Source organism: Cetorhinus maximus, chromosome 1, assembly GCF_964194155.1.
Source record: "Cetorhinus maximus chromosome 1, sCetMax3.hap1.1, whole genome shotgun sequence".
NCBI classification, from domain to species: domain Eukaryota; kingdom Metazoa; phylum Chordata; class Chondrichthyes; order Lamniformes; family Cetorhinidae; genus Cetorhinus; species Cetorhinus maximus.
This window is the reverse complement of record NC_135879.1, coordinates 31,138,763-31,162,524: the sequence shown is the minus strand read 5'-3', so window position 1 is coordinate 31,162,524 and position 23,762 is coordinate 31,138,763. Positions and strand designations below refer to the sequence as shown.

The 23,762-nt window shown below is 39.8% G+C and overlaps 1 protein-coding gene across 5 annotated transcripts in view; it reads left to right on the top strand.

The window, feature by feature from the left end:
- LOC144679143 (la-related protein 1B-like) overlaps nucleotides 1–23,762 on the top strand; it is a 102,978-nt gene that overhangs the window by 8,118 nt on the left and 71,098 nt on the right. For all 5 annotated transcript variants that reach the window (XR_013576257.1, XM_078539525.1, XM_078539507.1 and 2 more), the window contains one exon: nucleotides 19,286–19,347. Coding sequence is in view for 3 of the 5 variants with exons in the window: in XM_078539525.1 (XP_078395651.1) it covers nucleotides 19,286–19,347 (62 nt within the window). In the remaining 2 variants the exon portion in view is untranslated. The remainder of the gene's footprint in view (nucleotides 1–19,285; nucleotides 19,348–23,762) is intronic.

Here is a 23,762-nt window from a genome sequence, read left to right as displayed (position 1 = left end):
GAACTGAGGTACGTGTGACTGTTATGGAGGTGGAAGTAGGCAGTCTTAGCAATTTGTGGTATTAAGCTCATTTTGGGATCAAATATGACACTAAGGTTGCAAACCTTTAAGAACTCAACCTGTGACCATTTGGAGGCATGAACATATGGTATACCAGTTGTGAGTTTGGTTGATATGTAGTTCATAAAGAACATAAGTGGTGTTGTTTCTAATATCTTATTAATGGGACCTACATTACAACATTTTGTATTTAGAATCAAAGCACTTTTCTGGGAGAAAAGTGACAATATAATTAAAGTACAGTTTAATTTTGTTTCTCTACCTTTTTTAAAAAAGGTTTTGTGTGGGCCCATGCATGCTGGCCAACTCTGTACTTTGCCCAAGAATTTGTTCATTTTAGGTTTCAACAGTGGATGTCGTGTGGCAGTTGACTCCAGAGAGTATTGCATTAAGTTGGATCCTTCTTTTACCCAACAATCGCAGCATTGAGGAAAGAATTCCCAGCTGTGTTTTTTTTTCCCACCCATTATATAGTCCAGGGGCCTCAAATGTTCTAAATGTCAACAAAAGGAAATCAAACCTAGGACCTTTCTGTGCAGCTCCATGTTGCACTGGGTATTCCCTTTATACATTGGCCAGCAGTGGAGCTGGTGTGGAAGTTTTAACATATTATGGTCAGTGCTGACTGGATATATCGGGAAATTTTGACTTGGCAAAAAGTTAACTACTGTTGTATCCTATTAGGGCTTTAATTAGCTTGATTCCAGGCAAGTTTGTATCTGAGGAATCTTGATCTGGTGGATCAATTTAATTCCTGTCAATCAGTGAATTGCTCTGGCAGCCCAAAGTGACTCCTATGTTCCTGCAGAGAGAGTTGGATTTTGATACTTTGCTATTATATGTACTCGAAGCCAACTATATTGATTTTATTGTACCACTAAAACCTAGTGCAGAATATTGAAGGAATAGTGTATCCCTTATAATTTTGGTTCTTACGAAATTGATTTGGGGATCCAAGGCACTTCACAGGAGCATTGTCAAACAAAATTTGACACCAACTACTCCCTTAAGTGCTCCTGGAAAATCACCTAGGAATAAGTGTTTGAAAAGGTAAAAGTGTGGCTTCTTAGCTAGTGTCTTGGAACTGTGCCAGCTCTAAGAGCTGCAGCTGCACCTTTTGTTCCCTGAAAGCAGGTGATCCCTGTTGTTTCTAATATTGTGTGGTATGAACAGACTTCAGGTTTTGTTTAGTCATCCCAGATATTAAGAGACCTGAGGCCTAAGTATTTTAGGGAAGGTTGTGCTTAATTTTTGTGCATGTAGTTTAATGACACTATAATTTGAAAGTGTAGACAACATTGGATTGGAAGAATTTGTGTGAATTTAATACTATGCAATCCAATTCCTTTAAATGAGGCATTGTCCTTTTGACATCCATTCAGGTACCTTGTATTTTTACCCTATACCTTGTTAGAATAACCATAATTGATCCTGTATCATTTGATAATTTTGCTGTGTGATTTGTTGCAGCCGCCTAATACTAACTTATTGCTGTCCTCTAGTGTGAGTGTACTTGCAGAAGCCATTTTGTGTGATGTGACCAAGTAGAATCTATAATTACCACTTAGAGGAATTTGCATTATTTAATAAGAGTTAAAAGGCAGTAGCTCAAACGAAAAGGACATTTGACATGGCTTGTTACTGGTGAAATTGAGGCTGCACATTTTATACTGAGCTTCAATACGTTAAATTCAGTTTAGTTATTTGTGTTGCGAACACCAATTATTTTTCAATGCCACTTAAAAACTTTAAAAGTTGATCAGATTCCCTTATCATTGTTGAGGCCCCATGGCTTCATTAATGAATTCTAGCCACCTAGTCTGTACCTTGTGAGGAGACTCACCTCTTGTGCTTCATCTTGCCTGTATTCTTTTGCAGAAAAATGAGATGTAAAACGGAGAATAACATTTACCCCCAGAAACTAAAAGTTAAGTCACCAAAGCACACATGGCAATATCTTTCCTATTTATGTTATACCCTCCTTTTAACCCGCTTTATAACAAAAGTTGTGACATACCAGCATGTTCATAACTCAATTTAAACAAAATACAGGGCAAGATCAAATATTCTGAAAGACAGATTCACCACAATAGCAAGTACACTTTTAAATGTGTTAGACATCTTCTCAAGTTGGAAACTTTCAAAAAATATAAAGCAGAAATGCATACTGAAAAATATCATGAACAGGTGTAAAAAGCTAGTATTGTACTGTACCGAAAAATTTACTTAAATCCTTCACGTTAATTTTAGCAAAAAATCAGTGCAGTTGAAACAAAAATACTGGCATTCACATTTAGCTTCCTTTAGTAAAGGTAAAATATTGCTTTAAAAAAAAAAGTCATTCCGAGGAAGACTGCAATTATTTTCAGGGCAGGAATATTTGAGTTTTTTCATGGCCCACACATAAAGTTTTAATAAAACATTAATTTCAATGTATCTAAATTTGTGAATACTAAGATTTGATTTAAGATTTTATCCAAAAACACTAAGAATAATTTCTAAACCTTCAGGCCCATAAATTCAAATAGTACAAATCAGCTAGTAAGAAACTTCAGTGCAAATAGAACTGAATTGTGTGACCACCTTCATGGACCAGATTACCAGGGCTCATGGGCAGCCCAAATCATACAAGATGTGGTTTGTGATTCTGATCTAATTGCCTGTCCAATTTCCACCTTTGTACGTATGCAATCCCAGATGATTTGGGTCATAGTAAATCTCACTGCCATTACTTGTTTATGATGTGGTGTTTGTGGGGAAATTGCAATTGTGTGTGCATTTTTTTTTCTATCTCAAAACTGCAGAAAGTTTTATAATGTTGAGGACAGTAGTGTTTTAATTACTCATGGTTTAATTGCTGTAAGGTCCAAAGTTTGCCATGATCATGGAGAATTTACAATAGAGAATTTTGTTCATCACTTGGGTCTACTTAGATTTGCTTCGTTGTATTTTAACATTGAACTGCCATTCCTTTTCCTCTTATTAAATGTGCTCTCACTTTTTTTGTCAATCTGATAGAGTGGGCTAGGAAGATACTCTTGGTAACTAATTTTTACCCTGCACTGCTTCCCAAAATTAAGGAGATAAATAAATTTTACTTTCTGCATTTGGAAAATATAGCTGAAATGGAAAATCACTCCCTAATTGTGGAAACACTACTATAAAACACTCTGGTGCCTTGGGAACCATTGTAGCATTGCAGAATTTTGATATGGAAACAATATTTTGTAGTCCACTGGTGGAATGAACTAGAATTAGGCATCAGTTAATCCTTCATTCCATACTTTCAATTCTACATTGTCCAATAGAAAGACTCTGCTTGTTTCTGTCCAGTTCTCCCTTCAGCATTTTCCTGCTGTGTGTTCCTCCTTTTGTGTAAAGTCATTAAATCTAAAATCCCTGTGCACTTCAGTCTTCTAAGCTTCCACCCATTTCATAGTTTGCGGGAGTCTCCATTGTGCTAATGGGGTTCCTTTGATTTAATCGCTTAAGGACTCGCAATAAAACCTCCCCTAAACCCATTCTGAAGTAAATGGCCTCAATTTCTTCAATGTCTCCTCTATTGCTAACTGCTTTAAACTAGGTACTGGTTTGTTTTCCCTTCACTGCATCGCCTTAAATGTAAAATTGATTGCAGCACTATAGAATTTTGCGCATAGCTAATTGCCAATCGTGTGCACGAGTTAATTTAGTAATTTGGGTCCTCTGTATACTTGTTTTGTTTACTTTATGGGTTGGAGAGGTAAGCATTATTGAAGCAACAATTTAAGTTCAAACTGTTTGATTTTTATTGTGAAATCCCTGCATTCTGTTTTGAAATGTAGAATTCTTTCACAACAAAATTACTTTGATATTAGCTATTAATTTTACAGTCATTGTTCAAACATGTATGAAAGAGCTGAACTCCAGAGGTGAGATGAGAATGACTGCCTTTGACATCAAGGCAGCATATGACCGAGTGTGGCACCAAGGCACCCGAGCAAAACTGGAGTCAATGGGAATCGGGGTTGGGGGGGGGGACTCTCCGTTGGTTGGAGTCATACCTAGTACAAAGGAAGCTGGTTGTGATTTTAGGAGGTCAATCATCTCAATTCCAGGACATCACTGCAGGAGTTCCTCAGGGTAATGTTGTCAGCCCAACCATCTTCAGCTGCTTCATCAATGACCTTCCTTCTATCATGAGGTCAGGAGTGGGGATGTTCGCTGATGATTGCACAGTGCTCCACACCATTCGTGATGACTTGGGTCCTGAAGAAGTTCATGTCCAAATGCAGTAAGGCCTGGACAATGTCCAGGCTTGGGCTGGTAAGTGGCAAGTAACATTCGTGCCACACAAGTGCCTGTTGATCTCCAACAAGAGAGAACCTAGCCATTGCCCCATGAAATTCATTGGCATTACTATCACTGAATTCCCCACTATCAACATCCTGGGGGTTACCATTGAACAGAAACCAAAGTGGACTAGCCGTATAAAGACTGTGGTACAAGAGCAGGTCAGAGGCTAGGAATCCTGCAGCGAGTAACTCACTTCCTGACTCCCCAAAGCCTGTCCACCATCTATAGTGCACGAGTCAGGAGTGTGATGGAATACTCTCCCATTGCCTGGATGAGCGCAGCTCCAACAAAATTCGAGAAACTTGACACCATCTGGGGCAAAGCATCCCACCTGATTGGCACCCCATCCACAAACACTCACTCCCTCCACCACTGACACACAGTGGCAGCAGTGTGTACCATCTACAAGATGCACAGCAGGAACTCACCAAGACCCTTAAACAGCACCTTCCTAACCCACAACCGCTACCATCTAGAAGGACAATGGCAGCAGATGCTTAGGAACACCACCACCTGGAAGTTCTCCTCCAAGCCACACTCCATCCTGACTTGGAAATATATTGCCATTCCTTCAATGCTGATCAAAATCCTGGAACACTCTCTCGAACTGCACTATGTGTGTGCCCACACCACATGGACTGGGGCAATAAATGCTGGCCTAGCCCACACCACATGAATGAATAAAAATAAAGTACTCTTTATCTGAGATCAGTGTCGGTACATTTCTCCTATGAATGCTGTGCTTGAAAACTAGACCTAATGTCTTTTACTGTCAATTAAATATTATTTTGACCTCCATTTTCTGACCTCAAGTAACAGTTGAAGCTAAGCCTTAACATGTTAAATTTATTTGAAATGTTTCTATGCACTGTGGTTACATTTTTAATTAGTATACAATTTTGTTCTTGAACTATCCACTTTTTTTTGTCAGCTGTGCTATCAAGACCTGAGTTATCTGTGAAGTGTTTAAAAAAAATTACACCCTTGCTGCTGTGGGAAATCTCTTGACCTATGACCTTCTTAGCATCGTGAAAATGGGAAACTAGCTATAGACCGTGCGCTGCTATTCTAGTCGTTAATGTATGGATACTGACTTTACAAGTTTTGTGAATGTCGACCATTTAAAAAGTTTTTGTTGATAGTTCCTTCTATCCTTGAAACACTTAATGTGATCACAAAGACCTCAATTTAAGTGTAGCACACGCATGCAAAGTAGTTCTTTAAGACAGGATACTTTTTACTATTTGCATCTTTCTGCTTATTACTAGCATAACATTTGCATAACAAACTCCAGGGCCAAAGGGAAGACTATGGAAAGGTGTTCCAAATTTGATGTTTAGAACCTGTACATAATTTTGTTCATGTGATTTTTTTTTTGGTCTATTTAAATCAATGTTTCTAGATCTTCCAAGTTTGCCTATGGAAAACTGAAGAGAAAATTTAATTTGAAAATGATGGTATTTTGTACTTATTTCAAGTCTAGTGAGAGTACTTGATAATGCTGGGATGAAAAATATCACTAGTTTTGACCTTCAGGGAGCTGGGTTCCTAATTAGGAAATGTCAACCCCTCAATGAAAGTCATCAATTTCAGGCATGCTGGAATAAAAGGTGCTAAATGTGTAGCCTGAAGATAGAGGGAAATTGGAATTTCCTTTGTGATATTAGGCAGTTGGCTCAAAAATAGTGCCTATTTCCTAATTCCTTCTCTTCCCTCTTACTCCTATCGCTGGCATTCATTGTCCATCCCTAACTACCCTTGAGAAGATGGTGATAAGCTGTTGCCTTGATCCACTACAGTTTATGCAGTGTAGGTACACCCACTGTGCTGTTAGGAATGAAGTTTCAGGATTTTGACCCAGCAACAGTGAAGGTACGGCAATATATTTCCAAGTCAGGATGGTGAGTGGCTTGGAGGTGAACTTCCAGGTGGTGGTGTTCCCATGTATCTGCTGCCCTTATCCTTCTAGATGGTAGTGGTCATGGGTCAGGAAGGTGCTGTTGAAAGAGCCTTGGTGAGTTTCTGCAGTGCACCTTGTAGATGGTACACATTGCTTCCACTGTGTGTAGGTGGTGGAAGGAGTGAATGGCACCCCATCCATAAACAATCAAGTGGGCTGCTTTGTCCTGGATGATATCAAGCTTCCTGAGTGATGTTGGAGCTGCACTCATCTAGACAAGTGGAGAGCATCCCATCACATTCCTGAGCTGTGCCTTGTGGATGGTGGACAGGCTTTGGGATGCTACCTGATCTGCAATTTCTGTTAATATAATAGATTTGGACTGTAAGACATGGACTGAATGGTGGCCTCCTGTGCTATAATGATGCTGACTTGGGAGTTAGGATATACAAAATCTTTGGAGGTGGCAGTGCAAGTTGTTGTGACTGGTTTTTAAAATAAAACCTGCGGGATCCTGGGCTTTATAAATATAGACGTAGCGTATAAAAGCAAGGAAGCTGATACTGGGGGAAGAGAGACTTTTGATCTGTGGGGAGACTGGAGAAGCTAGAATTGTTCTCCTTAGGGCAGAGAAGGTTAAGGCCAGATCTAACAGGTGTTCAAGATAATGAAGGGTTAATATGGAGCAACTATGGAGAAATTGTTTTCACAGGGAGGAAGGTCCTATAACTAGATGACACAAATTTAAAATAATTGGCAAAGAACTGGGGAGAAATGAGAATTGTTTGTATACAGCAAGTTGTATTAGAATACACTGCCTGTAAGAGTAGTGGTGGAAGCAGATTTAATAGTAACTTTCAAAAAAGAATTGGATATATACTTGAAAAAGCTTTGGAGTGCTGTGCAGGAAGAATAGGGACAGGACTAATTGGGTAGCTCTTTGAAAGCGTTGGCCCAGGCACACATTTTGTTAACCAATCAATGGTATTAAAGGGTATCTGGCAAAGACACATATCTGGAGTTAGGTCATGGATCAGCCATGATCTCATTGAATGGCGGAACAGGCTTGGGGCTAAATGACCAACTCCTGAACTCCTGTTCCTTTCTGTTATTCTATGAAAACTTAGCAGGCAGTACAGTTGAGTACATGTATTGCCTTCAAAATAGTTCAGGTAATCTGTACTGGATGCCTAATATCATTAAACATGGGCACAATTTATTCTATTAAGTACAATATTTTTTATACGTGTAGTAAATATTAGACAGTATTTCAGGAACTATCTGAAATAAGTTGGTTGATTTCTGACCTGGCAAGATCTTGAAACCTGTGTTTTACTGAAAGTTATATTATCTGTGAACATCATGTGCACACTTCAGCTGTTCTTTGTGTGTGCCCTGGTTCAGAGTATCTTTAAATTTGCAGCATGTAGAGACTTCTTTTCTTTTATTATCTGCTTTGCATTACAGCAGCATGTTGCGGTTGAATTCTGCAGCACTGGCAAAAATACAGAAATCATTGAATCAACTGAAATTGTGTATTCAAAGCTAGGAATTGTGAACTTTGTTCCTGACTGCAGAGCTTCCCTGATGACCAGGGGTGTCCCTAAAGACCAGCAAACGAGATACTTATACGAGTTATGATGAGTTTTTTGCTGGCCAGAAAAATAGATGTCGACATTGCTGTTTCAAGAAACATGGCGAACGTGTCTTTTGAAGAGGCTTATTGTTTGTCAGGACAGTTGTGCAATTGCCGCTTTTATATTACAGCGCTGTCCCCAATGTCTGAACTGCTGAAACAGCAGTGTTATAATTTAAAGCAAGCATGAGATTCTATTTTACGAGGCTTCAATGTACTGTTTTGTTAGCATTAAGTAGTACAAAGCAGTTTGAACTTTTGGTGTAAGATCATCTATGTTTGATCCACCAACCCTTCGTCCTACTGGTGTAACTATTTAGTGCACAGTTACCCCTCGCTGATCTAGTGTTCATTATGAGTGAATTCTCTTCTTGAACCCCATCACCTTGCCAAGGTGCTTGCTTCCTTCAAAATCTGTCTCATTCCCCATCTGTTATGTTGGATATTTCATATGGTAAAATAACATGCTTAGGAAGAGCAGCTAGCTTTGGACTTATAGTTCCCAAAGCTTTCCACCACTGTTTTTTCTTGCCTTATTCTGGGTCTGGTGTAGGTTGTTGATCGAGATAGATTGCCATGATTATTCAACAACTCTATTTTCATTCTGTCATGCGACTACCAGAATATGAGACAGTGAACTAAATGGATTTTCTTCATCTTTTTTCGTCCAGCGGTTCTTACTTTTTTTCTCTCATACTCCATGCTATAGATCACATGTGTGAATCTGTCAGATTGTCATAAACACCCAGCTGGTTCACTAATGTGCTTTTTAAGAAAGGCTCTGCTGTCTCACTGGGCCAGGCCCAAGCCAATGTGATTGACTCTTAGCTGCCTTTTGAAGTGGCCTTGCAAATCACTTGACTTGTCAAACCACTACAAAGAATGCATCACAGACTGTAGTGGTTCAAAGATATGGCCCAGAACAACCAAGGATTGATAGTAATAGCCAGCCTTGCCGGCGGTGCATACTTCCTAAGAGTTAATTAAAAATAATTAGGTTCCTGCTCAATGAAATGGAGTGTGACTGATATGTATGGCAGATGGAGTATAATGTGGGAAAATGTGAGCTTGTCCACTTAGGCAGGAAGAATAGAATAGCAACATTATTTAAATGGAGAGAGGCTGTAGAATGTTGCAGTTCAGAGAGGGTTCTGAGTGTCCTTGTACATGAATCTCCAAGTTAGCTTGCAGGTACAGCAACTAATTGGGAAGGCAGAAAGCATGTTGGCCTTCATTGCAAGTGGTGGGGCGGGTGGAGTATAAAAGTTAGAACTGTACAGGGCATTGGTGAAACTGCACCTTGTGTATTCTGTATGGTTTTGGTGTCCTTACTTAAGGTGGGATATCCTTGTATTGGAAATAGTTCAGAGAAGGTTCAGTTGGCTGATTCCTGGGATGAGGGTGTTGTCTTATGAGGAAATGTTGCGCAGGTTGGACCTATGCTCGTTTGGGTTTAGAAGAATAAGAGGTGATCTTATTGAGACATACTCCATCAGGTTTTGAGGGGGCTTGATGGGGTAGATGCCGTGAGGATTTTCCTGTCATGGGGTAATTTAGAACTAGGGAGTACAGTTTAAAAACAAGGGGCCTCCCATTTAAGTCCTGGGGTGAAATGAAATTTTTCTCTGTTAATCTTTGGAATTCTCTTCCACAGATAACAATGGAGGCTGGGTCATTGAATATATTCAAGGATGAGTTAGACAGATTTTTGATTGACAAGGGAGTTATAGATTTATGGAGGGCAGGCAGGAAAGTGAAGTTAAGGCCACAATCAAGATCAGCCATGATCTTATTGAATGGCAGAGCAGGCACGATGGGCCAAATGGCCTACTCCCATTTCTTATGATCTTATGTACTGTATCTGGTAATTTATTGCCCAGTGCTGAACAGCTGCCCTTGTTACTGATTTGTTACTGAATTGACAAGCCTGCCCTCTGCAGGCAAAAGCTTTGTATATTTGCCAAACAAAGAGACTGTCGCGTAACAGAGCGATTACCTAAGATAATTTTAAAATAGTTTATTTTTGAGGTAGTTCTCCAGTTTTGCTCACCCCACGATCAAAAAAGGTGTGTGTTGGCAAATTGCTTATTTTGTATGAAGGCTGCACTTAAAGAATGTGCCTATAAATAAAGTAAATAATAAGATGTCAGTTCCCTCAGATATTGGCTCCCAGTGGCCTAACTGAACACATAAGTAGCAGTTCGGGAAATTGCATTGTGCAGCTAAGACTGACTTTATGATGCAGTATGTTCATGCATCAATGTAACGTATTACCAGGCTGCCCTGCCATTATACAAAACCCCCTCTACTTGCCTGCTTGTGGCTGAATCTAATATGACATCACACCCCTATTATAATATCAAACTATCTGCGATTGAGGTGAATTTTCGCTTTTAGTAAATTTGACAAGCATTTATGCAAGGTGCAATTGAATATGGCATTGAGCAGTAAAATAGTTTATCTTATAAACTGCAGGAAGGTTACTTTGAATCATTATTGGAACTGGGGATGATTTTTGATGTAGGAAGTTGGATTTCTGTGTTTTGAATTGCCCAGTTTGTTTCACAGAATGTCAGTTAAACTGTAGCTTTGAAACCAACATTGCAAGTGATGATTGTAAGTATAATACACAAAAATAGCAGTTATAGTTAATTATGATTTGATATATAAGTGTAAGAAGATAGTCGGATTATTTTGAAAGAGGCAGTGAAAATCCTTGATTTTTCTTCTACTGGATGTTTTAGTTGAGAAACCAGGCTAATGTCTCTAAGGGCACCATCAAGATTGAAAGGGAAGAACATATGAATTCTGAGGAGGATTAGGCCCCTCGAGCCTGCTCCACCATTCAGTAAGATCATGGCTGATCTGAATGTAACCTCAACCCCACATTCCTGCCCACCCCTGATAACCTTTCACCCCCTTGTTAATGAAGAATCTATCTAGCTGTGTCTTAAAAATATTCAAAGACAGGTGCTTCCACCACCTTTGAGGCAGAGAATCCCTCGGAGAAATATTTCTCCTCATCTCTGTCTTAAATGAGTGTACCTTATTTTTAAACAGTGACCCCTAGTTCTAGATTCTCCCGCAGGAGGAAACTTCCCCTCCACATCCACCCTGTCAAGACACCTCAGGATCTTAAAGGTCTCAATTAAGTCGCCTCTTACTCTTCTAAATTCCATTGGACACGAGCCTAACCTGTCCCGCCTTTCCTCATAAGGTAACCCGTCCATTCCTATATTAGCATAGGAAACTTTATCTGAACTGCTAACACATCTCCGTCTTTAAATAAGGAGACCAATACTGTACACAATACTCCAGATATGGCCTCACCAATGCACTGTACAACTGAAGCTTAACCTCCCTACTTTTGTAATCAATTCCCCTCACAAAAAATGATATTCTATTAGCTTTCCTAATTACTTGCTGTACCTGCATGCTAACCTTTTGTGATTCGTGCACTAGGACACCCAGATCCCTCTGAATCTGAGCTCTGCAATCTCTCACCATTTAGATAATCTTTTTATTCTTCCTGCCAAATTGAACCATTTCATATTTGCCCACATTATACTCCATTTGCCAGATCTTTGCCCACTCGCTTAATCAGTCTGTCACTTTGTAGTCTCCTTATGTCCTCTTAATTTACTTTCCTACCTATCTTTATGTCATCAGCAAATTTAGCCACCATTCCTTCAGTCCCTTCATCCAAGTCATTTGTATAAATTGTAAAAATTGAGGCCCAGCACTGATCCCTATGGCACACCACTCATCACATCCTGCCAACCAGAAAAAGACCCATTTGTGCCAACTCTCTGCTTCCTGTTAGCTAGCCAATCTTCTATCCATGCCAATATATTGCTCCCTACACCATGAGCTTTTATTTTCTACAATAACCTTTGATGTGGCACTTTATCAAATGCCTTCTGGAAATCTAAGTACGGTACAGCCATCAGTTTCCCTTTATCCAAAGCACATGTGACTCCTTCAGAGAACTCCAATAAATTGGTTTAACATGATTTCCCTTTTACAAAACCATGTTGACTCTAAGTGCCCTGTTATAACATCTTTAATAACAGCTTCTAACATTTTCCCTATGATAGCTGTTAGGCTAACTGGCCTATAGTTTCCTGCTTTCTATCTCCCTGCTTTTTTGAATGAAGGAGTTATATTTGTTGTTTTCCAATCTAATGGAACCTCCCTCGAATCTAGGGAATTTTGGAAAGTTAAAACCAGTGCATCAACTATCTCACTAGCCACTTGTTTCAGGACCTTAGGGTGAAGTCCATCCGGACCTAGGGATTTGTCAGCCCGCAGCCCCAATGGTTTGCTCAATACCACTTTCCTGGTGATTGTAATTTTCCAGAGTTCCTCCCTCTCTTCCATTTCCTGATTTACAGCTATTTCTAGGATGTTACTTGTGTCTTCTATAGCGAAGGCTGAAGCAAAATACTTGTTTAATTCATCTGCCATCTCCCTATTTTCCATTATTAATTCTCCAGACGCACTTCCTATAGCATCAACATTCACTTTGTTAACTCATATTTAAATATCAATAGAAACTCTTACTATCTGTCTTTATATTACTAGCTAGCTTTCTCTCATACTCTGATTTTTCCTTCCCTATTAATCTTTTTGTCATTCTTTGCTGTTCTTTACATCCTTTTCAATCTTCTGACCTGCCACCCGTCTTTGGCTTTTTCTTTAAGTGTTATCCTGTCTTTAACTTTTTTTTAGTTAACCACGGATGGTAGGCCCTCCCCTTGGAATTTTACTTTCTCATTGGAATGTACATATTCTGAAATATCCCTTTAAATGTCTGCCACTGAACTTCTATTGACCTATCCCATAATCTCATTTGCCAGTTCAAGCCCTCATAATTGCCCTTATTTAAGTTTAAAATACTAGCCTTGTATGCACTCGTTTCCCCCTCAAAATGAATGTAAAATTCAATCATATTATGATCGTTGCCACCTAGGGGTGCCTTCACTAGGAGGCTATCAATTCCCGTTGCTCAATACCAGGTCTAGTACAGCCTGCTCTCAGGTTGGTTCCAGAACGTGCTGTTCTAAGAAACTATCCTGAAAACATTCGATGAACATTTATGCAACCTTTTGCCCATCTGACTTTTCCAGTCTATATTTAAATCAAAATCCCCCATGTTATTGCTGTACCTTTCTGGCAAGCTCCCACTATCTCTTCTTTTATACTCTGCCCTACAGTGTAGTTACAATTAGGGGGCCTGTACACCACTTCCACAAGTGACTTCTTGCCTTTATCATTCCTCATCTCAACCCAAACCACTTCCACATCCTGGTTTATTGAACAAAGGTAGTCTCTCTCTAATCTGCTAATACCATCATTAATTAACAAAGCCACCCCTCCACCTTTTCCTATCTTCCTGCCCTTTCTAAGTGTCACATAGGTCCTTCACCTCTTCCTGAATATTGAAGGGTATGAAAAATCAGTAAAATTGTGTTTTAAATGCTTAAAAGTTGCAAAGGGAAAAAGATAAGCTCCACACTTGGGTGTTCTGGGAAAGAATGAGTCAAGATCAGAGTGCTGCAGCACTGCAGTTTATCTTATGTTGGTACTCCCACAGTTCTGTTAAGAAGGGAGTTCCAGGATTTTGATCCAGCGACAGTGAAGAAACATCGATATATTTCTAAGTCAGGGATGATATGTGGCTTAAAAAGGAACTTGTAGCCGGCTGTGTTCCCATGTATCTGCTGCCCCTTTCCTTCTAGGTGGCAGAAGTCGCGGGTTTGGAAGATGCTGTCGAAGGAACCTTGGTGAGTTGCTACAGTGCATCTTGTATATGGTACACACTGCTGCCACCGTGCTTTGGTGGTGGGATACTTCAGGTTGTGGGTGGGGTGCCGATCAAGTGAACTGCTTTGTTTTGGATGGTGTTGAGCTTCCTGAGTGTTGTTGGAGCTGCACTTATCCAGGCAATTGGAGAGTATTCCATCATATTCCTGACTTGTGTCTTGTAGATGATGATAGGCCAGTGATCCAGGTCCTTGAGCTGCTCTTGTAATCACAGTATTTATATAGCTGATCCAGTTCCATTTCTGGTTGATGGTGACCCTTTGCGATGGTAGTGCCATTGAATGTCATGGGGCGATGATTAGATTCTCTGTGTTGGCGATGGGCATTGCCTGGAACTTGTGTGGCAAGAATGATACTTGCCACTTAACAGACCAAGCTTGAATGTGTTATCCAGATCACGCTGCATATGGGCACACACTGCTTCAGTGTCTTAGGAATTATTTTTCCCCATGGGTCTATGCATTGTAGATGAGTATTGACTTGTCAACTTAAATTGTAAAATTCTACATTTTTGGCCTCTGCTGTGGAATAAGGAATCAAAACCACAAGTATTTTCACTGAATGCTATCTGTGGGAAAATGTGCAAATGCTCAAAAGAGGAAAGGCACTACATATTAATAAAGGCCCTTCATGCTGAAAGAGCTGCAGGAAAGTAAATTTTGAGAATAGTTCTGGTTAGCTCGCCTAAAGTTTTAGTGATTCGCTCTCCTGCAATTTCTCCTGAAACCAAGTAGCCAATCCAAATTTAGTTTTGGGAACAAAGCGTTTTAGTGTGTTAATTTAAATCAAAGTACTTTTTTTTAAAAAAAGTTGTAACTTGCTTGTTAGGGATTGCATTTACATGTATTGAATGCAGTGGTTTGGGATGTAATTCCTGGGTAAATTGCAGGGCTCCATAATGTACATGCATTTGATCATGTTTGGTCTTGACTGTGTATAAATGTCAGTTTGTGGAAGAGAGCATTTTTACTTATCTCAGCTTGTATGATAGCTGTCCATATTTTGTGTTCCAGGCAGCTTGAAGATGCATATCACGTTATATGAAGGAAGTGTGTTTGCTTTCGATCATCCATAATTGTGCATTCTATTAAAATAAATGATAGAATGCTTATTACCTAAATAATCAACATAGAATGTTTAGAGAGTTTCTTGGAACATTGGCCAACCAGTTACACACTGTTGTTTTTTAAAAACTGGCTTGTCCCTGCCCCAGCTCCATTTGCTTGAAGGTTGGTGTGATAGAAAGCTACTTTTGTGGCAACAGTTCTTTTTGAACAAGACTGAAAAGGTTGAAACGATGTAATATAGATTTCTGAATGACCAGATTAGTAGTCGTGAAGGTTGTAAAATTCTTCAAAGAATTTCAGAGAACTGCAGTCCATGTGAATTTTTCTTCTACTTTAGCAGATGAGGTTTCCCAGAAACAGTTGTTGTTAAAGTGAAATTTAAAAATGTTTAAGACCTGACTGCTGGACCTTGGTTATTGCATGTAATCACATTTTCAAACAGTTTACATTTTGTGTACCATTTCCCTTGCTTAAAGTACAATGATGTCAAGTCAGCTGCTGTTTTAAAACTGTAGTTTTGGAGCATCTGGAAAGCTATGTAGAAGTACTAAAAAGAATAGTTCTGGCTTTGACCTCCTGTAAAGGATCTTTTTGTGTTTTTAAGTCTTATTTTGAAAGTTGTACGTCCTTACCTCTGAGCCAGAAGCTCAGAGTGTGAGTCCCCAACTCTGGGACTTGATGGCCACAGAAGGTGCATTCACAACGTGGCCAAACAGGTAGATTATCAACCCGCAAATCCTTCCAGTGATCCTGTGGCATGCGGTAAGAGTGAGAGTCTCCTGATCAGCTACAGCCTGCAGAAGGAATGGAAAACTGCCCTACCTTGCCAAGCATAACCATGGACCAACACATGGAAGTCCATGGTTGCTAATGCCCTCTTGGGGCATGGTACCTGAGGAGAGGGAAAGATAATATACTTATGCAGTTGTCTTAAATGTTTTTAATGTTTTGGGGAAAATTCTCTAGTGTGTGTGCAATCTTTTTAATTTTAATGGGATTCGTGATGTAACTATTCTTCTGACCATCCCACGTGCTCTGTCTCTGCCCTGGCTCTTTTTCATCCATCCCCACCCACGCTTGCTCTACCGCTCCTTTAGAGGTGCATGGAAATACCATCACCTTCAAATCAGGTATACCATTCTGACTTGGGAATACAATGCCATTCCTTCATTGTTGATGGGTCAATTTCTGGAACTCCCTCCCTAACATTTCCTTCACAACATGCTGGCATGGTGGTTCAAGCAGGCTCATCATTACCTCTCAAGGGCACTTCGAGATGGGCAGCAAATGCCAGTTTTTGCCACTGATGCCCATATCCCGTGAATGTATTTTAAAAGAATGCATTGTTTGTACGTTTTGTTATCAAGTTATCTCTCTTTATGGACATTGGGAAGGACCAGCATTGTGAGCATTGTACACTTGGTATTACATAGTATTTACAGCACAGAAACAGGCCATTCTACTTATTGGATCCATGCCGGTGTTGTGTTCCACATGAGCCTCCTTCCAGTTTTCTAACCTAACCCTAGGAACATATCCTTCTATTCACTTTTGCATGTGTTTAACTAGTGTCCCCTTACTTGCATCTTTGCTAGTCACCTCAACTGTTAATTGCGGTAGCAAGTTCTGCACTCTGGGGAAGTCAGGAGAAACCTTTTTTTTTAAAAAACCCAATCTTCAATATCTACCAGGTCACACCTCCGTCTTTTTCCAGAGAATGGAATCTTTGCCAGTAAAATCCTCCTTAATAGGTATAGCCTCCGAGTTCTGGTATTGTTCTAGTAAATCATTTTTGCACCTTCTCCAGTGCCTCTGTAACTGTACAAGTTTAATGTAAATGCTCTCCTTTTCAATTCTATTCTCTAGAAATAAACCTCTGCACGTAAGTTTTGTAGCCTGATTAATCTGCATTGATATGTTGTGATTTATGCATTTGTACCCCCGATCGCTCTGCTCCTGTGCCCCATTGAGACACTTTTATTTTCGAAGGAGTAGGTGGTCTCCTTTTCCTTCCTACCAAAATGTACCATATCACACTTGCCTATATTTAAGTTCATTTGGCAATTACGTACCCATCCTGGAAGTTTATTAATCTGTTTCTGTATTTTGTGCCAGTTCGCAACACTTAACTAAGTCCTTAACCAAAGTTGGTGTCATCCACAAATTTTGACATACTTCAATTTCCAAGTCCAAATTGTTTATATAAGTGGTGAGCAGCAGTGGTCCTGGCACCAATCCTTGTAGAACACCACTTTGTGTATAGCTTAATTCATTAAAAATGAAAATGATTTCTTTGCACTTATTTTGCTTCATGGCTTTGTGGTATGCAGTCATATCTCTAGACCAATGACTTGTTCTGCATGTCTGAATGTATTAATAGTTACATTTCAATCGTTAGAGAATTGTAAGAAAATAGCCTAAAGAAATAGGAACAGGAGTTGACCATTCATCCCTTATGCGCCTGCTCTACCATTCAATGTGATTACAGCTGATCTTCTACCTCAATTCCACCTTCTTGCACTATCCCTATGTTCCAACCCGTTTAATATCCAACGATCTATTGATAATCGGACTTGAATATGTTCAATGACCCTTACTCTGGGACTGCAATCCCAAGTTCCAGATTCCCTAGCGAGGGGAAACATCCTTCTAGCGTCGACCCTATAATGCCTTTTTAAAAAAATATATATCTTTCAATGAGATCACCTCTCCTCTAAATTCTAGGAAATATATTCCTGGACCAAATGATCTCTGCTCATAGAATAGTCCTCTTATCCCAGGGATCAGCCTAGTGAATTTTTTTATGGCACTACCTCCAAAGCTAGTATATCATACTTAAGTTAAAAAAAAACAAAACTGCACACAATATTCCAAGTGTGTTCTCACCAAGGCTATATACAATTCCAGTGAGATTTCTTCACACTGATACTCTATAACCCTTTTGTAATAAAGGCTAGCTTACTCTTTGCTTTTTGAATTGCTTGCTGTACCTGCATGTTAACCTTTATGATTCATGTATAAGGACACACGTGCCCCTTTGCACACCAACATTTTCCAGTCTCACTATTTATAAAAAAAAAATTTGCTGTTTCTCTATCTCCTTCCAAAGTTGATAACTTCACACTTATCCACATGACATTCCATCTGCTATTGTATTGTCCTCACAACTTACTTTCCCACCTAACTGTAACATCAGCAAACTTGGACACATTACAATTGGTCTCCTCTTCTCTTCTAAGTCATTGATATAGATTTTAAGTAGCTGAGCACCAAGCACTGATCTTTACGGTACCCCAATAGTTACAGCTTGCTAACCTGAAAATGACCAGTTTTCCCCCTCTTTTCTATCCATTGGCAATCTTCAATTCATGTTAATGTATCGCCCCCAATCCCACAAGCCGTAACTTAGTGCGGTTGTGCGGTACTTTTATCTCATGCTTTTTGAAAATCCAAATAAGTCATGTCCACTGGTTTTTCCCCTGATCATACCCACCTTGCTATCTATAACCTCAAACAACTCTTAACAGATTTTTCAACACTATTTCTTTTTCATAATTCATAATTGACTGCCTAAATCATGTTATGATTCTTGAAGTGTTCAGTTTTCATGCCCCTAAATAATAGATTTTCACATTTTTTCTGCTATTGATGCCAGGCTAACTGGCCTATAGTTCCACGTTATCTCCCTCCTTTCTTGAGTAGTGGGGTTACATTAGCTACTATCTAATCCATGTAAACAGTTCTAGTAACCAGGGAATTCTGGAAGATCAAAGCCAATGCATTAACTGTCTCTGTAGCTACCTCTTTTAAAACCAACAGATGCAGGCCAATATCCCTGGAGATTTGTCAACACTTTGTCCCACTAATTAACTTTAAGTTCCTCACTTCCACTGTACCTTTTGTTTCCCATAATTTCCAGAATTTTTTGTGTTGTCAACCATGAAGACAGAAATGTCTGATTCTCTAATTTTTGAAAATGCTCTTGTACAAGGGTAAGTGAATTTAGAACCTTATGATGGAAATATGAGGTGAATTTCAATGGAAGGTTAATGTCTTATTCAATGGAACCTTAATATCTTGCATCATGAACTAACGAGGTATGGATTTGCTCCATTGACATGCCAAATCTTTTTGTTTCCCAGGACTAGGAAATCAAGGGGAAGTATCAGTGGGAGTGTGTTCCCTGGCTACTCTTGTGCAGGCTTCAGAGTGATGGGGTGAAAACCAACAGCTCACTTGATTTTGTGTATAGAGTACAGAGAAATCATTACAAGGCACAAAGAAGGAAACATTTTCCTTTATAGGAGTCTCACCTTTAAAAGGAGTGCATTTTGTGGGCTTTCTGTTGTTGGCTAAATCCACATGCAGTATCTCATCCTTGCTGTAATGTATTTTATTTTGATTGAATTCTTGAATTTTCAGTTGTGTACAAAAGACTTAACTGAGCACTTTAATTTTCAGAGCAACAAAGTTCAACCAAAGTAATCAAGGCAGGCAAGCCCAAAACAAAGAAAACTGGAAAGGTATGTAAAATAATCCATCATATCCTTTTTAAAGGATTGTCCTTGTTTGGTATTAGTGAGGCTATATAATGAAGCTATACCATACATAGAAACCAATAAACTAGATGGTTATATTAGAAAGTTTTGTTGATGAATTGCCCAGCAAAGTGTTTCTTAAACTTTGGGTGTGGCCAAAAAATAGTTGTGTAATCTGCTGTACTTTTAGTTGTATAGGCCAAACCCCCCCCCCCCCTGCCACCCTTGAAATAACGTTTTCTCCTTTACCTTTTTCTCTCTGTTCTTCTTCCTCCTGCACTCCCAACACCACCCGGAAAATGTTTTGACACCATGCATTTCAGAGTTGATAAAATGATAAATCAAATTTGTACTGGTAATGCACACTGGAAATGTAAATTTTGTGTCAAATTGTATATTCCGCCTTGACTTATTTTTCCAAATTCCAATTTCTTTCTACTTTTCTAATTTTCTTTATTTCTGAAGGGTATTACACCATTCTCTATTTCCTAGATATTGACCCTATCCCCCTCTCTGGCAACAGTCTGAGATAAGCCAACCTGTTTGCAACCTTGGTGTCATATTTGGCTCTGAGATGAGCTCTGACCTCATTTGTGCCATAACTTAAGACTGCCTATTTCCACTCGTAACATCACCCGACTTTACCTCTGTCTTAGGCTGATCTACATTCATGACTTTGACTCCTGCTGGTGCCTTCACATTCTACTGTCCGTAAACAACTTGAGGCTACCAAAACCCCACTGCCCATGCCTAACTTGCACCCATTCACGTCATTCCTGTGCTCAGCCACTAGTATTCACTCCCGATCAATAAATGTCTTGATTTTAAAATTTTCATGCTTTCACATCCCTTTCACCTCAGCCTTCCTTATCCTCTAATCTCCTCCAGCCCCACAAACCTCCATGTCATCTGCTGTCCTCTAATTCTGGCCACTTGAACACCCCTTGTTTTAATTGCTCCACCTTTAGCTGCGCCTTCAGTTGCCTAGACCTCAAGCTTTGGAATTCCCTCCCTACACCTCTCTACCACACTTGCTTCTTTTTAAGTCACTTCTTAAAAACTAGTTCTTTGACCAAGCTTTTGGTCATCTGACCTAATATGTCCTTATGTAGCTCAGCTGCCATACTTTGTTTTATAATGCTCTGAGGAGAGCATTGGAATGTTTAATTATGTTAGAGATGTGCTGTAAATATAAATAGTTGTATGCTTTTTTTAGGTATTCTTGTTCAGGTTACTCTATCTGGAAAGAGTTACAAGGAACAGGTTAACGTTTTGAGTATGGATCCTTCACCAGTTCTGACAAAGGCAAAACCCGAAATGTGAATCTGACTCATTTTTTCCATATGATTTCTAACTGCTTGTTTGCAATATTTGTCCCCTGATTTTATTGCCTCACCAGCTCCTGCTAGTTTGCTGGGTTTTTCTTGCACTTCATCCACACTTCAGTTCCTCTGTCACATTTTTCTTTACCTCTCAACTGACCCTTTTCCACCTACTGTCCTGCTTTTTTTTAAACTGTCATGCAGGATCTTGTGTGTGTGAATCAGTGCTAAATACAATGACATTTTCTTCACAGCAGCATTTGGGTCAGTGAATTTTTTTTGGTTGTTTCTTGCATTGTTTACTTGTAGCAGATTCAAATGGTCAGGAAGCATCGGCAAGTCAATAGAGTTGGTTAACCTGAATCCTGCAAATACAAGCATTACAAAAGGTTGAAAATTAGTTTTTTTTTTGTTGAGTTACTTTGTTACCTTAGGAGGGAACAAAATAAGCCAGAGTTTCTGCTTCTGACCATAGTGATACCTGATAGAAAGTGTACATCTTTTTTGGTAACTTCCACAACCTCATTTGCCTGCGAAGAATGAACACTCAACCATGGTACCTCTACCATGGACCACTTGCAGCACCTATCAAGTTATATGCCAGCAAGATTTACCATTGTCAGAAGGTGGGGTGGGGTGGTGGGGAAACGTAGAAAATAGGAGCAGGAGTAGGCCATTCGGACCTTTGAGCCTGCTCTGCCATTCACCATGATCATGGTTGATCACCCAACTCAATAGCCTGCTCCCGCTTTCTCCCCATATCCTTTGATCCCTTTTGCCCCAAGAGCTAACTCCTCCTTGAAAACATACAATGTTTTGGCCTCACTTTCCGTGGTAGTGAATTCCACAGGTTCACCACTCTCTGGTTGGAGAAATTTCTCCTCATCTCAGTCCTAAATGGTCTATCCGTTATCCTCAGACTGTGACTCCTGGTTCTGGACTCCCCCACCATCGGGAACATCCATCCTGTATCTGCCCTGTCTAATTCTGTTAGATTTTTATCGGTTTCTATGAGATTTCCCCCCTCATTCTTCTGAACTCCAGTGAATATAATCCTAACCGACTCAATCTCTCCCCATATGTCAGTCCCGCTATCCCAGGAATCGGCCTGGTAAACCTTCGTTGCACTCCCTCTATAGCAAGAACATCCTTCCTCAGATAAGGAGACCAAAACTGCACACAATATTCCATGTGTGGTCTCACCAAGGCCCTGTATAATTGCAGAAAGACATCCCTGCTCATGTACTCGAATCCTCTTGCTATGAAGGCCAACATACTATTTGCCGCCTTTACCGCCTGCTGCACCTGCATGCTTACCTTCAGCGACTGGTGTACGAGGACACCCAGGTCTTGTTGCACATTCCCCTCTCTCAATTTATAGCCATTCAGATAATAACCTGCCTTCCTGTTTTTTGCTACCAAAGTGGATAACTCACATTTATACACATTATACTGCATCTGCCATGCATTTGCCCACTCAGCTTGTCCAAATCACACTGAAGCATCTCTGCACCCTCCTCACAACTTCCCCTCCCACCCAGCTTTGTGTCATCTGCAAATTTGAAGATATATTTAGTTCCCTCATCTAAATCATTAATATATATTAAGAATAGCTGGGGTCCCAGCACCGATCCCTGCGGTACCCCACTAGTCAAGGCCTGCCATTCGGAAAAAGACCTGTTTATTCCTACTTTTGGTTTCCTGCCTGCCAATCAGTTTTCTATCCATCCCAATACACTACCCCCAATCCCATGCACTTTAATTTTACACGCTAATCTCTTATGTGGGACTTTGTCGAAAGCCTTCTGAAAGTCCAAATCAACCACATCTACTGGCTCCCCCTCATCAACTCTACTAGTTACATCCTCAAAAAATTCCAGTAGATTTGTCAAGCATAATTTCCCTTTCCTAAATCCATGCTGACTCTGTCCAATTCTTCCACTGTTTTCCAAGTGCTCAGCTATTACATCTTTTATAATAGACTCTAGAATTTTTCCCACTACCAATGTCAGGCTGACTGGTCTGTAATTCCCTGTTTTATCTCTACTTCCCTTTTTAAATAGTGGGGTTACATTGGCTACCCTCCAATCTGTAGGAACTGTTCCAGAGTCTATAGAATCTCAGAAGATGACCACCAATGCATCCACTATTTCTAGGGCCACTTCTTTTAAGTACTCTGGGATGTAGATTATCAGGCTCTGGGGATTTATCTGCCTGCAATCCCACCAATTTCCCCAACACCATTTCCTTACTAATACTGATTTCTTTCAGTTCCTCCCTCTTACTAAACCCTGTGTTCCCCAACATTTCTGGTATGTTATTTGTGTCCTCCTTTGTGAAGACAGAACCAAAGTATGTATTTATTGGTCAGCCATTTCTTTGTTCCCCATTATAAATTCCCCTGTTTCTGACTGTAAGGGACCTACATTTGTCTTTACATACCTATAGAAACTTTTACAGTCAGCTTTTTTGTTCCTTGCAAGCTTACTCTGGTACTCTATTTTCCCCTTCTTAATCAATCCCTCGGTCCTCCTTTGCTGAATTCTAAACTCCCAATCCCCAGGTTTGTTTCTTTTTAGCCAATTTGTATGCCTCTTCCTTGGACCTAATACTATCTCTAATTTCCCTCGTAAGCCATGGTTTGGCCACCTTTCCTGTTTTACTTTTGCACCAGACAGGAATAAACAATTGTTGCAGTTCACCCATGTGCTCTTTGAATGTTTGCCATTGCCTATCCACCATCATCCCTTCAAGTAACGTTTCCCAATCCTTCATAGCAACTCGCGCCTCATACTATCGTAGTTTCCTTTATTAAGATTCATACTGCAAGAGGCAGAGCCCAGATTTATTAACTCTACTGATTTTGCTGCTGCAGCCTTTCCATTTGAATCTTCTACAAGAACATCAGTTCAAAAAAGATTAAACAAGTTACTGCCTAAGTATTATGTGAAATAAACATAGCACTGTGTTTGGCATTGATTGTTGCTGAGCAGGTTGTGAGCTTGATGCCCACATTAATGATCGTTAAATTACTCTGAAAGTAACAATGACCAAAGAAGCAAAAGTAAAGTAGTCCAT